This window comes from Aotus nancymaae, unplaced genomic scaffold (genome assembly GCF_030222135.1).
Source record: "Aotus nancymaae isolate 86718 unplaced genomic scaffold, 86718_ANA_hifiasm-v0.15.2.pri h1tg000058l, whole genome shotgun sequence".
NCBI classification, from domain to species: Eukaryota; Metazoa; Chordata; class Mammalia; order Primates; family Aotidae; genus Aotus; species Aotus nancymaae.
Window position 1 is genome coordinate 40228515 of NW_026988472.1, and position 15032 is coordinate 40243546.

The window sequence follows — 15032 nt, forward strand, 5'->3', positions numbered from 1 at the left end:
TAGAGAAGAAAAACGAGGACGGCAGAGAAATAAAGGTAGAAAAACAGTGAAGCAGAGTTTCTTTTCCAAAGGAAATCAGTGATACTTTCATAAAAGTAACATAAGCTTTCATTCACCCTTTTTCTTCTTTAGGAAGTTAGGGCCAATAATAGGACATGGATGTCATAAATTCCCCTTCCTAAAGAAATAGCAAAATATTCTGACTTTAAATCAAGTCCTTTCTATCACGGATGGCAATCTTTGTGATGTCAATAATTCTTCATCAACAAAAGGGGAAAACAACAGTTAAAAGCTAAGAGAGGGCCCATAAGGTCGGCGAGAAAACTTTATCATCCCCCTCCGTGAGCAGGAAGAGAATTGCATGCTAGAAATGCAGATTGTAGTTCACTTATAGCTTATTGGATGAAAAGTCAGAACAGACAAAAACTGAGAAGAGGATTAAAGAGCTACCTCGAAAACACTGGTTGAAAACATTTGTAGATATCTGTAGGTATTTTCTGGCTCAAATCTGGGAAGGTAGAAAAAGTACGTATTGACTTTTCAGCAATTAGGTTTACTTTGCTCTAGGTAGAAGGCAAATATGCTAGCCCTTCTTTGAAGAACCACTATGAATAGAAATGTTCTGCAAACATCTGAGATCCCAGTGTTAGCAAGGATGACAACATGGGAAACCAGCCCCTAGGTGACAACGAGCCTCGAATGCCACAGCATGGCAACAGGACCGTGCAGTTCCTAAGCGCATAGCACAGTGAGAAGTCTTTCCAGAGAAAAAAGTATAGTTTCTGGTTTGCAAGGGGGAATACAAGGTAGAGATCTAATATGAAAAAGAAGAGTTAAATACACACCCTTTTAGAGTCATTAGTGTCCAGGCAAAACTGCTGATGGTCCACCTCACCTGTATCATCAAGCAGCTGCCTGGGAAAAGCCAGAATTCAGAGCTACCCACTGACCTGGTAAAAGAAGTAAGACAGAAAAAGAACTAAAGAGCATGCAAAACTATTGATTTGAGTCAAATTGTTTCAGTAATAGTACCCAGTCGAGTTTCGTTTTAGTGCCTATTACACTTATTAGAATTAAATAAAAAGCACCTTAAAATGACCTATCTATATAATCAATACACATTATAGTATTTATATAAAAATGCAATATATGCACAATTTAAGCTTCAAGGAAACTAGGACCTTAGTCTTTATAATCTTCATAATCATCAGAGCTATGATGCTCAAAATCTGGGGGGAGGGTTAACAGTAACAGCACATTTCGATTATAGCTGACTTGATTCAGGGGCTGACACTCAGAATTTGAGGACAAGTAATAAATATGAGACGTTATCTCTTTGAGGGGTGGAAGGGACCTTTAAAAGTATTATTGCTAAGAGACTACTTCCAAAAATCTACTACTACTGATAGATGATGGTGCTGAGGTGATTTCCCTCAAGGATGGCCCAGAGGCATGGGAGGGTAACACTTGATGGCCAAATTTGATGATACTCAGGAGTAACATGGGAGCTGAAAGAGATCAGATGAGGGGAAGATAGGTCCTGTTCTGATGGGGGTGTGTATGTAACAGGTGTGCATGAAAATCTTGTCATAAATGGACAGCCCCAGGAAGAAAAAAATGGATACAGCAATTTTTTCTCTCTCTGGAATCGCTCCATATTTCTTTTAAATATGGTACTGGAGAGAGCAATAGCAAAAAAAGCATTCAGAAATAGAAATGCCACATATATCTCACACCCCATCAGCCAAGAGTCTCCAGGACAGTGGACAGTATTCAGGAGAATAGAGCTGGTTTGCAAGATCTGCAGACAGGTACTCTTATGACCTCACAACAAGGAATGTTCACTGGCAAATCTTTGGTCTATGCTCTACACTAATGCTAAGTGGAAGAGCACATTCTCTCTACAAAGATCCATGAGTAACACCTCAATCTATTCTCCCCTGTGTGCAAGTAATATCCCTGGACACAAACAGGAGCCAAGTGTGTGAGGACGGAAATGAGGCCTGCTGGAATTCTCACTGACCAATTACTTTCTCCCCTGCAGGTTTGGAAAGAGATGCTGCATTTTGTCTGCTACCAAGGATCATGTCTAGAGGCTACTGCTGGGGCCTAAAAGTTGAGCAAGGTTCATACTGTTACAGTCACATGTAGCCACGATTCAACTCCCTTTATTAGAAGTATAATACTCACTTCATATCACAAATGTATAAAAATATGGCAGATAGTGTCATAACGATACTTTCTTTAAATGAATATATTTATAAAACAGATATTTACCATATATATATTTATATATAGAATAAAATACTCCTGATGCAATATATAAATGTTACTGTTTAGTTTTTATAGAAACTACTGTAGCTGTCCCACTGCTTCACAATGTTTCAAACAGCTCAAAATAACTTTACATTATAACATAAAAGATATGATTATAACAGTACAATATTAATTATAAATAAATGTTACAAATCCTATCAAATATGGAAGTTTAGAAAACAATTTAAGACATACAGTTCATCTGCTAACCCTTCAAAGGGATACTCTTGGATTACAATAAACCCCACATTTAGTCTAGGCAGAAAAAAATATGTAGTAAGGGCATCGGTCAACACGACTTTCCTATCCCTTGCAGTGCCAGGACACATCCTGGCGTTCCCAAGTTCAACAGAGATTGCACTAAAGCTGGAATGTAAGGGGGAGAAACTGGCAAGAATTTCTTCTTCCTCAATGGCACACTCTATCCATTCTCACACAGACCTGTGGGGAGTGGCGATCCCTAAGGAACTCCTGTGGCTCTAAAATCCCTGACTAGCATTTGTGGCCGCAAGGAGCTCAACGGCCCCACACATGCATATTGCACACACCTTCATAAAGCTGAAAATACTGGCTCACCACCTGGCCCGGCCCATGCCCCAAGCCCAGCCCACCCTTCCCCACCCCTCCCCACTGGCTTGCCTGCCCACCCCTCCCCCCACCAGCACAAATTACAAGGCTGTCTCTTTTAAATCATTCAGATTTGGCATTCGTGATCGATTTGTTCTGTTATAGGGGTGCCCATTTGGCCCACTCTTGGCACCCAGCTGTTCAGAGTAGGAAGGGCCCTCTGTGGCACTCCTGGTCACAGAGGACACGTGCCAACCAGGATCCATCTGACCTGGCAGCTGGAGGGCTGGCCTGCCCTTCGGTGCTGGCTCCTGCCGGATGTTGCTGCTCCCGCCAGAGGCCTGGCTCAAGGGGTGAATCCGAATTTCTGAGAAGGAATTTTTGGTTTGTTGAGCTGTTAAGGGCTGGAAGCGGGGATCTGAGGAAGCCGGGTGATTCGAGGCGGAAGAGAGATGTAACAACTTGCGCAGTGATTTTAATGGCTGGCTCTGAAAGAAAGGATGAGAATACACATAGGATTCAAGTTAGAGCGACCATAAGGCTGGGAGGGAAGGGGGCTTAGATCTGAGGTGACTGGGCCTGGCCAGGAAGGGCAAGCTTGTGTGAGGAGGAGACAGTCCAGCCATATCTGTGCTTCTGGTTTTCTTCAAACGAGATTGTATTAGTCTTTAATGGAAAAGTCTAGAAATCTAGATAAGACATATAGAGTTGGTATAGCAGTCAGTCAAAGGCCCAGGCTCATCTACCTGGTTGCATCCTATCTCTAACCAGGGGATCTCATGCTTCAACCAGCAGGAAGGAGAAAGAGCAAAAGAAAGTGTATGCTTCTCTGTTTTGAGAAGACTTCCCAAAGGCTCCACACAATGCTTCCACTTATATTTCACCAGCTACAACTTAGGTACACAGCTGTATCTAGCACAAGACAAGCTGAAAATATGGAATGTTTTAGTTAGTTAGCAACGTACTCCGCTACAATTTGTATAGCCCTTTCTGTTCTTATCTCCCTGACTTCCCTCTCTAGATATTGCAAAATTCAAATGCTCCTTTGCTGCATTTTTTTTTTTGAGAAGGGGAGGGTAACATTTGGGCATTAAAAATACAAAGCACAGAGAAACATGCAAAACCCCAATATAACTATCTAAAGAATTCATTCACAGGAGGCCTTCAATTGCTAACATGGGCTCGCAGTGGTCCACCCTGCCTGCCTGTCTACTGTGTAGCTAGCTGGACACTCCCAGGTGCTGCATCATGTAGGGAGACTGACTTCAGGGCAGAGGGCAGGAGCCTCGTAGCGGTCTGCTCACTGGCCAACTCCTGAGCCTCATGCTCAACATTGAAGGATGACTCAATCTCCTCTTCCTTGATCTCAGAAGAGACATGGCAAGCACTTGGAAATTCACAGCCAATCATGACTGCTGGACACAGCCACTTGGGCTACAACCCTAGCCTTGGGACCCCTCTGGGGCCAATCCTCAGAGTACCTTTGCTGTAAGTGTCATGGTATAAGGGACATGCATTTAAGGGCTCAGCAAAGTTTGAATAAAATGTTGACAATCTCAAGGAACATTACAAGATCTGAAGGAACTAGGCACTGAAACCCAAGGTAAATGGCTTCAAAACTGACTCAAGCAGATATTGTTTTAGGGGAAAGTATTCTCCATCTTCATTCCGAAGTCTCTCCAAAAAAGCTTTGTGCTCCCTAGAGGAGGTAGCACAGTACACTGTACACTCTAAGTGCTCAAAAGTGACTTTTTAAAAATAATTAAATTGTATAACACAATGAAACTCCTGGTGATTATTATAGCCTTGACCACATGTAACTATCAAGCAATTACAATAATCTGCATTCAGCAAGAGAAATAAAGTTACTTGAAAATAGCTTCTAGCCAGGGCAACAAGGCAAGACCCCGTCTCTACAAAAACTTAAAAAACTAGCCATGTATGGTGGTGTGGTGCCTGTTGTTTCAGTTACTCTGGAGGCTGTGGTGGGAGAATGGCTTGAGCCCAGGAGGTCAAGACTGCAGTGAGCCATAATCTTGCCACTGCACTTCAGCCTGAGTGATCAAGCCTGAGTGATCAAGAGCTTCTTGGCAAAAGAAATGGTTTCACAAAGAAAGTTCTAAAGCTGTCTATTCTTTTTGTTTTGAAATTGGGAACAAAGAAGCAGAGGCTTGTCTCTGTAGTTTGGATATATATCCAATAAACTTGGATATCTGGTTCTCTATGCTTCCAACACCCCCAGATTATATTATGTTAGAAGCAGAATATATAAATGGTTGGGGCAAATAGAATGGGAATATGGGGAACTTCTGTGAGCAGTTCTATGCAACAGCTTACAGTTACAAAAGAGTAAACAGAGGCTGGGCATGGTGGCTCATGCCTGTAATGCCAGCACTTTGGGAGGCAGAGGCAGGTGGATCGCTTGAGCCCAGGAGTTGGAGACAGCCTGGGCAACATGGTGAAACCCCGTCTCTACTAAAAATTCAAAAAATTAGCCAAGCGTGGTGGCACACATCTGTAGTCCCAGCTACTTGGGATGCTGAGGTGGGAGGATTGCCTAAGCACAAGGAGGTCAACGATGCAGTGAACTGAGTTTGTGCCATTGCATTCCGGCCTGGGCAATGGGAGTGAGACCCTATCTCAACAACAAAAAAAGTAGTCCCCTCCCCCAATCACAGAAATCTGTGACACAAGAAATCATAGACATAAGTAATCCTATAGCTTCAAAAGCTTTGGAGGATTGTCAGAAATTATAGTGCAGAAGAATAAAGAATTTATAAAATACTCAATATCAAAAACCAAAATGCTCATTATGGGATACTGAAAAGATAAAATATTACAAAATTCCCAACCAAATAGTTGTTTAAAGGAGATAAACCTCAGATACCTGAAAAATTTACTGATTCAGTTTCTGCTTATTCCTCCATTATGGAAGATAAATGTGACTACATAGTACAGTCTAATATGTAGTTCCTAATGTAACTGTTTGCCTGTTTCCTGTCAAAAAGAGTATAGATTTCAGGAGTTAAAATATTCTTTCAAGAAAACTTATCATACCTGTCTTTCAATTTGTACGCTACTACTTTTAATGAAACCTTAATCTTCCCACCATCTCTGCTCATCCTGCCTGAAATGTTATGGCATGCTTCACTTTTTACCATGAATTATGGTTCTTTAACACAGTTCATCTCTTTCCTGGGCTGTATTTGTGGGCTGGGACTACATCTTCAATTGCCTCCAGCTGGGTGAAGGCTAAAGTGAGCTTGCATTTTTCCCAGTAGAACATAGGTCATTGAAGCAAGATTCATTCTGGCTCACAAGATGCGTCTGGCTATAACTGAGGGTCTATTTTGAGGAGGCGCGCGGCCTTACTGTAACATTGAGAGGCTAAGTTTCCTCTACCATGCCCTCCCAACTCCTCAGGACAGTTATTGCAGAGTTGGAGAGTCTAGGAGTAGTGCCGGATCCACTTACTTGGGTCTGTAGATCTGAGATCTTCTCAGGGCGCCACTCCTTTGGTCTGCTGCTTGGAGTGCTAGTAGAATGAATGGATTTCTGCAATGTTAGAAGATCAGGGCTGTCGGAATTGGGTACCTAGAGTAAAATATGGACAAACATTCAATAAGCCCACTAACAAGCCTAATTAAGATATGCGACCACACCCAAGAGAAGAACCAAACTAAAAAGCAAACCAAACCAAAACTCAAATAACCCAGTAAAAAAAGAACCCCAATTTCTCCCAATGTTCACAATGCAAGTGATGCTAGTTAAATTCTTCTGCCCTCTTAATAATTTTCCCTGCATTAGGAAAAATTGGCAGATGTCATGCAGCTTTGTTAAACCTCAACCCTTAAAGCATTCCCATGCTGTTAGTTTTAGTCGCTGTAAGAGAGAGCAGTTAAATTGAGTTGTACCAGGAATTGCTGTCGTATCCTCATTCCATATTGCAGTTAGGTTATGAACCAGTTCAATAAAACAGAATTTTTTTCCTGCTGGGAAAATGATCCAAACAATGTACTTGGTAGTGCCAAAGAAGTCTGGTAGGCTTTCAAGGATAGCAAAGTGAGAAAGTATGGTTTAGATCATATTCCCAAACCATTGTCTGATAAATCTGGATCTAGTATTATGTACTAAGAAAATACTGGAAATTTGTGCCACAAGTTCCAGATGAATGCTATTGGTCTATTCACCAGTTTTGGCGAACACAGAAGAGTTATGTTAAATGCCAAGCAAAAGCCCTGGTTTTAAACTAAGTGACCAGCAAAAGCTCAAGCCAGGCAAGGAAACAAGCTGTTTTTTCATGGAGCCTGTTACCTCATTCAATTTGGTCAATTCAACTTGGCTTCAAAAAGACAGATTGCCAATCAAGTGTTAACAATCTCTGTGAGTCAAATGCAAAGACATTTGTTAACTGTAAATTTAATAGAATTCCTTACATAAAATACAGGCTTTTATAAATGTTATCTGCCAATAATTGGCTAATCACACAAGACAAACTAGCCTTTCACTAGTTTGTTTGCTTCACAGAATTTGTGCTTCAACTTCCTAACTGATTCAGAAGAATGGCAACAAATTTATATCCCAGTGAATTTATGGAACTGGCTCACGTACTTAACTAGCATAAAGAGAATATGACCTCATGAAAATAAGACATGCTGTTGTCATCAGTAAAACAAGTTTACTGGAGCAGTTTTCAGGGCTACCATACATAAAAACGGGTACCATGGGTGGAGTGACTACAGGAAGCTTTTTCAAAGAAGAACTATGCTTTAAATGATTCTTTGAAATAAAAAGAGGAAAGAGGGATTTCTTGATGCTTGGATTCTCCCCGTTGGTGGAATCTGTCTGCAATATAAGATACAAATAAACTAATTGCAAAAAAAAGTGCTTTTATTGAAACTACTAGCCCTTGGAAGCCCTCAAATTGCTAAATATTAACAGTCCTTGACAGAATCTCGGTGCTGTGCATCTATAGAGGTTCTGTGTCAGTTCTCACCTGAACGTGAAGATGTCAATAATGCAAATTCAAAACAAGCACAAACTTCTTCTAAGTATATAATGTGAGATCATGATCAATACCTCTAGTAGGAATGCTGAGAGACCTAGACACACCTACTCACATTAAGCTTATAAAACATTAAATAATTTTACTTATTATCAGAAAGATGACTATAAAGAATTGTGCTAAAGAGCTACTGATACACTTCAATCTTTTCCTAATTGCTAGAGAGGACTTCAGCAAGTAAAAATTCTACCATGTAATTTGCCTATTAGGAGAAAAAATACCCCAACATACTGGAAACCCTTTCGAATTTGGTCAACTTTTAAGCCAGAAAACATCGCTAGGAAGAGGTATTGATCACTGTGGTGGGATACTAATGTTGAGTAAGAGGCCTTGTTCTATACTGCTAGAAATATTAACCCAATGGAAAACATCTAGCATAATTCAGAATACTGGTTTTCAAAAGGAAGAAGCAGAAATTTCAATACTTAAATGGAAGCATCATCACAAGTTGAGACACTAACTAACTAGGATACAATTACCAAGTTGGCAAAGTCACCATATGCTCTGAGGGCTTATGTAACTCTGGATATGTAACTGAAGCCAGATTTCCCAAGGCAGCTTCCAGATTTACTTGAGTCAAAGCAGGCACCTTTACAATACAGAATTATTTTTTTGGCATGACTTTTCCCTGTTTTGGATATCTCAACTGTCAGAGAACCAGAATGTATGTGAAGGTATTCAGGTATTCAGGTCATCTTTTAAGGGTGTGTATAAAAAGAGATTTGAGTAAAACATCCCATAAATTTTCCTGTTCCAATGACAAAGAACCCTGAGGAAGAGTTTAACTTGCATTGCTAAAGAGGCCAGAGAAGAGCTCCTAGAGGCTCTCTAGAGAGGCGGGTCCATGGTAATAAACTGAGCCTGGACTTGGTATTTAGGAGAGCCCAATCCTAGTTCTCCCAAGTGATTATGTGATTTTGGGCTTCTAAGCAAGCCCAAGACTTGCTTGGGCTCAGTTCCTATACTAGCAAGTAAAAACATTCAACCAGATTTAGGATCCACCTCAGCTTAAACATGTCACGAGTCTCTATGTACACTGGGTATCAGATTTTTATTCTTTTGGAATCTTATGCAAAGGCCACAATGCCTTAAATCTTTTGAAGCTTATTCTATTTAGTTTCTTTTTGCTGGGTTCTAGAAGGTAAAAAATAATTAACTATTTACATGCTCATTCAAAGAAGGCAGAGTTAACTCAATGTCAGGCTTAGGAGTCTGAGGGTTTGGAAGGCTGTACTGAGCGCTCTTTGGAAATCCCAAAAATTTTATTTTTCATTTAATTAAAAGATACAGAGGTACAAACAACTTTTGGTTGGTTAGGCTTAAGGCATTCATTATAGCCTATGCAGAGACATTCTGCAATTACTTTATATATCAAAAAGGAAACTTATGAAAACCTAATAAAAAGTTTAAGTGGAGAGGATGTTAGAGAATATTTTCCTTTTTACTTCTAATCTATACTACTAAAATGCCTAAATTTAACTAAATTCTGAATAATAAAGTCAACATGTATACTCTACTTGTGCCACAGTGAGCCAGGGACTTTAGGTTTAATGCTGCTCTACAGCATACATCAAAATCTAAATCTATATACGAAAACACCTTCAATTCCTTCATCTTTCCTACTTCCTACCACTTAATCACCCCATCATGGCTGGAGACCTGTGGTTTAGAACAAAAACCACAAAATAAAAATACCAGTGGTCAGGAGGTAGCCAAAGTTTACTGCTCACGATAGAGAAACACGTTCTACAGACAATGATAAAAGTTTATTAACACTTTCAATATTTTAAGTATTCCTAGGTTAAATCAGGTCTAATTGTTCACCCAGTCTAAGTAACAAACGTAGTAGAATCTGAGTGGCATTTTGACTTGACACTTTAAAAGTAAGCTTCAGTTAAAAAATATAGGAAGTTTTTAAAAATGAATACTTCAGAAACATTATGCAGCCATTAGGATTCAAGATAATAAAGTTTTTGTAGTAACAGACATATTCTGTGCATGTAGATAAACTGTTAAAAGCCAGAATACAAAATCCGTACTAAAAGGATTACTATAATTTAAAACTTAAAAACAAACAAAAACCAAAAAAAATCCCACACCTCCTTTCCACAAACACACGCATAGGCTAAACAGCTAGGGGGAAATATAACAAAATCCTAATACTAGTTGTGATAGGGTATTAAGATTTAAAATGCTCTTTTTCTTTTTCTCAAATTTTCTATAATAAACTCATTTATTTTATAAGGAAATACATAAATTTAACGAGCAAGCAAGAGAAAGAATAATCTAGAAAGATAATCTAGGAAGGTATTTGTTAACATTTCTACAACATCTGTGAGATAAAAATGCTTACTTCAGGTTATTTATACACATTGCTGTGAACATCTATCTAATTTACTTCCCACTGAGTCATAATCCTATAATGTTCATAATAGAAAGGGCCTCAGAAACATTGTCTAGTCTACTAAACTTACAGATGAAATCCATCTGAACAGGCCATTTTGATTACGTCTTTTTCCTCTTCAAATAAAAGAGAATAAATTATGTATGAAGTAAAACTAGAACCAAACCACTTAAAATGGCTAACTAGGCCAGGCACAGTGGTTCACGCCTGTAATCCTAGCACTTTGGGAGGCCTAAGTGGGCCGATTGCTTGAGCTCAGGAGTTTGAGACCAGCCTGGGCAACATGGTGAAACCCTGTCTCTTCAAGAAATACGAAAAAATTAGCTGAGTGTGGTGGCGTGCGCCCAGTTATTTGAGAGGCTGAGGTGGGAGATCACTTCAGCCCAGGAGGTGGGGGTTGCAGGGAGCCAAGATCACGCCATTACACTCCCGCCTGGGCAACAGAGAGAGACCTTGTCTCTAAAATAAATAAATAAATAAAAACGGCTAACTCCACCTTGTTCAGCCTTGAAATTGTCATAAAGCAAAAGGGGATGCAGCCTCATCAAGGGGAAGAACTGCTTCTGCTGCTGTCCTAGAGGCCGGGTTTCCCCAAGGTTCTCACGTCACTAACCAGCAAGATCCTTGCTTGGGTGGTTCAGTGAAGTGATGTGAACGGTCCCATGGAGCCAGCCCTTTGTTCAGGCAGAGGGCTCCCAGGAGATAAGGTGCATTCCATCCCACAGCATGATCAAAAGGCAAACATGTTTTCCTTCTAAAGCAAGCCCTAAAATCCCAGATACGATCTTTGTGACTATACAACTCAGAAACACACCTGTCAACGTGGGAATTCTATAACCAGCCAGGGGAGAATAAGGAATGATGGTTATTTATGAATTTCAAGATTTAAAAGTAAACCAAAACCCATTTCCTAAGTTTTCACATATCTTTAAACCCCCAGAGAGAAACAAATCCTGTGTCTTCAAAGTTTTTACATGAATATAAACCCACATAGATAAGAAGTATATTGAGAAAGGCTTAAAGTGTTTTCTCTCATCCAAATTAAATTTCTTCTATTCCTGGAGATTCTGCTGAATGTAGAAAAGGCTCTGTTGAGAGGATAGTTGTATAGAATTTCAGAAAGAGACATAATACAGTGCATAAATGTCAAGTCTCGATAAGAAAACAATCAACTTTGATTGCCAAGTGCAAAGTGTAAAGTATCCATTGAATAATACAGAAACATATGTCATTATATATAGAAATTGGCCATCTACTTACTGTTTGAGATTTCTTCTTTTTCTTTTTCATTGACCTGAAAAATCCTTGCTTCTCTTTTTCCTTGAGTTGCTCTGAATGACTAATATTTTCAGGACTTTTCCTAAATGAGAAGAGATTTTTATCATATTGATTTTTCAATCATTTTCTTGCCATTGTGTGACAAATATAATAAAGACTGAAAATGCATGACACTAGGTTCAAATAGCCAGGAAGAATCAAACACTTGGGTAAAGAGCCTCTAAAAAAGCACAGGACCAACTGAATCAAATCAACCATAGTTAGTGATTATCCTCTGGCACAGGCTCACTCAAAACAGCAATTTGAGCATTATTACAAATGACCTGTAACTGTTGCTGCAAGACACTTTTCATGATGTTGAAGACCTCAGAATTTGAGATTATGAAAAGTAGACAGCTTAAAGGATGGCTTCTCTGTAATTCTCCAAGGGAAAGAGCAGAAACATTTTCAACACCTACCTTCATTTTTTTATTTACGTTTTAAAAACCAGCTCAACAAGTTTATTATTAGCGACTTGTCAAGATATTAAACATAAAGATCAATACTGCTACAAAAACATCTTGAATAAAAGTAAAAATTGCCAGAAACTGGAAATATCCTAATTATTAAACCTTTTATCTATTTATTAAAACTAAATAAAAATAGTGACAAAAAAAATGTAGGGACAGGTGCAGTGGCTTATGCCAGTAATCCTAGAACTTTGGGAGGCTGAGGTGGGATGGCTTGAGGTCAGGAGTTTTAGACCAGTCTGGGCAACACAACAAGACCTCATTTCTTTAAAAAAAAAAAAAAAAAAAAAAAAAAAAAAAAGTAGACAGGACAAATGCTTTAATATAAAGCTTTCATGGGGTGGGGGGAAGCTCCTACCTAAAAATACTGACATTAAGCTTGGTACCACTCACACCACCAGGTATTTTAATAAAATCAGAAGATATTAAAAGAATAAAATAACTAATATTAGAACTCAGAATGATACATTTATAATTTTGAAAGCTAGAAAACTTCAGATGCGATGAAATGGGTAAGAATATTAAAAAGTTAAAAGAGTCTATATATTTATTTATTTATTTTTGAGACAGTGTCTTGATCTATTGTCCAGGCTGGAGAGGTACAATTTCAGCTCACTGCAATCTCTGCCTACTGGGTTCAAGCATGTCTCCTGCCTCAGCCTCCCACAGGTATGTACCACCAGGCCTGGCTAATTTTTTTATTTTCAGTAGAGACAGGCTTTCACTATGTTGCCCAGGCTGGTCTAAAACTCCTGACCTCAAGTGATCCATCCACCTCTGTCTCCCAAAGTGCTGGGATTACAGGTGTGAGCCACCGCACCCAGCCAGAAGAGTCTTTAAATATAGTGTTGTACTGTTAGGAAAAACATTCTAATCCCAGTGACAGACTGTGCCTAGGCCCTGGGAATTTGGTAAAAGTTTCTTGTGACAAGTTCTTTTGCAATCAAGGAGATGAAACCCTCTTACATGGGGCTTACAGATAGACTGCCCTAAGCTAAACTCCAAGACACAGCATTCAGTCACTTGACATTGTTAAGGAACACTGCAGAAGAGTGGGGTTTGCTGGAATCACAAAAGCATGACTTTGGATGGAAAGGAGCCTCAGAGAGCATCTAGTGGAACCGGCAATACTATTTTTAATGTTCTGAAACTTCTAGAGGTTAAAGAATTACATGCTTATGAAATAGCTATGTCCTTCCACAATAGTATCTGCAAATACGTAACCTAGAAGCACAATAGAATATTCAGATTAATGGGTAGAAGTTTTTACCAATCAGAATGAAAGTGTAACAAAATACCACAGGTGTGCTGAGGGTAAAAGTGCTTTCTGCCAATCCAGCAAATCTTTAAGGAAAGCATATTCATCATGACTGTGATCTCAGAATGTGAATGGGCATTACTGGAATAATGTCAATGCTGGTACAAGAGGAAATGAAGGCTTGAGACACCAGTCCTAGGAGGAAGTAGGATTTTGCATGGTAAGAGGAGAATCTATCTAGGATGAAACAGAGAATAAGATGAAAGTGAAAGGAGAGGATAATAAAAGGAAAGCTCAATGTTTACAGTTTGCATGTTGCACTGTTGGGTGCCAAAGACACAGGGAAGATGGGCCAAAGACCCTCTGCAGGGGCTCTTCAAGAGGCACTGGATAAACCAGAGCCCAGGTGGGGATAGAGGAATGATCGGGATATTTTCAAATTGAGGCTGAGCCAAGATGGTGAGGCTAAGATCTAGGCAGAGAAAGATCCCAGAGGCCAAAAGAAAAAAGAAATAAATTACCCTTAAACTGTTGGATGAAAACTAGGAGTGAAGTGTTTGTATCACCAAAGACGAGAGAAGGAAGTCAGAGAGAAAAAACAAAATAAGGGAGAAGCTATGTAGAAACATACATACCCAATTAATTAACAGAGAAAGGGAATGGAGAAAAGGCTGAGAGAGATTCAGAGACAGATGGAAAGAGGCTGGATGGAACAAACGCACTTGAAAAGCTGTGTTGTATAAAGGAATGGAGAATGAGTTATACATTGACAGCTAGAACTGAGCCATATGGGTAAGCACGTATTTGGTCATTTCCCTCATCTGTGCATTCTGGTCCCTGTGATTTCACCTGGAAAACAGCAGCTTCGTGCTGAATGGGGTAAAGAGGAGCAGTGGAGAAGAAGGGTAACTTCTTTCTTATCAATTCTTCTTTCTCATCAATCTCAGAGAAAGAAGAGTTCAGAAGGACTACTCATCCAGTCATCTGGCACATTCTCCAGGGCAGCAGTTGGGACCAAAACAGTATGGGAGGAGGGCAATGAGACAAGGGGTAAGCAGGCACACAGGCATGGGACTCTAACGTTATCTAACATGACAGCTATTTCCATAAGGGGCCAAGAGGAGACACAAGTCTAAAGACTCACCTAAAGAAAGGAAGGAATTAAAATTCAATGAATCAGTCAACCAACATTCAGTGAGTACTTTATACATGTCAGGCCCTGTGTTAGGTGTTGAAGAAATACAGAAAAATAAAAGAAGGAATCTGACCTCAATCAAGCTGTTCACAGACTCTTGTAGGGGGAGGGGAACAGGTTTGAGAGCTAGGGGAAGGTGAGGGGGGGAACATCACGGTTGGTCAGGTTTATGGGACCTTTATCATAATCCCTCTGAGAGCAGCATGGAAGGTGAGCTGAAGAAGTGAGAAACACTCCTCTGTGACACTTTCCTTGCCACCTCCCCTCCCCGGCAATGCGATGAGCATGGTTAGCTAACGTGTGAAAAGAGAGAGTCAGTGAATAATTCTACAAGAGTAATTCTGCAAGCTATGATGACAAGCACTAATGGATACCAATATATTCATAACCTCATGAGAAAAAGAAGGCTGGGATTGTACAAGTTACAGCAATTCTTCATT

The 15032-nt window shown here is 39.7% G+C and overlaps 1 protein-coding gene across 1 annotated transcript in view; it reads right to left on the minus strand.

Moving 5' to 3' along the window:
• Window positions 1-2984: 2984 nt before the first annotated feature.
• CDKL5 (cyclin dependent kinase like 5) overlaps window positions 2985-15032 on the minus strand; it is a 196941-nt gene continuing 184893 nt past the window's right edge. Inside the window, exons 16-18 of the mRNA XM_012434219.3 lie at window positions 11613-11712; window positions 6358-6477; window positions 2985-3371 (exon numbers count right to left, since the gene is read on the minus strand). Of these exons, the coding sequence (XP_012289642.1) occupies window positions 2985-3371; window positions 6358-6477; window positions 11613-11712 (607 nt within the window). The remainder of the gene's footprint in view (window positions 3372-6357; window positions 6478-11612; window positions 11713-15032) is intronic.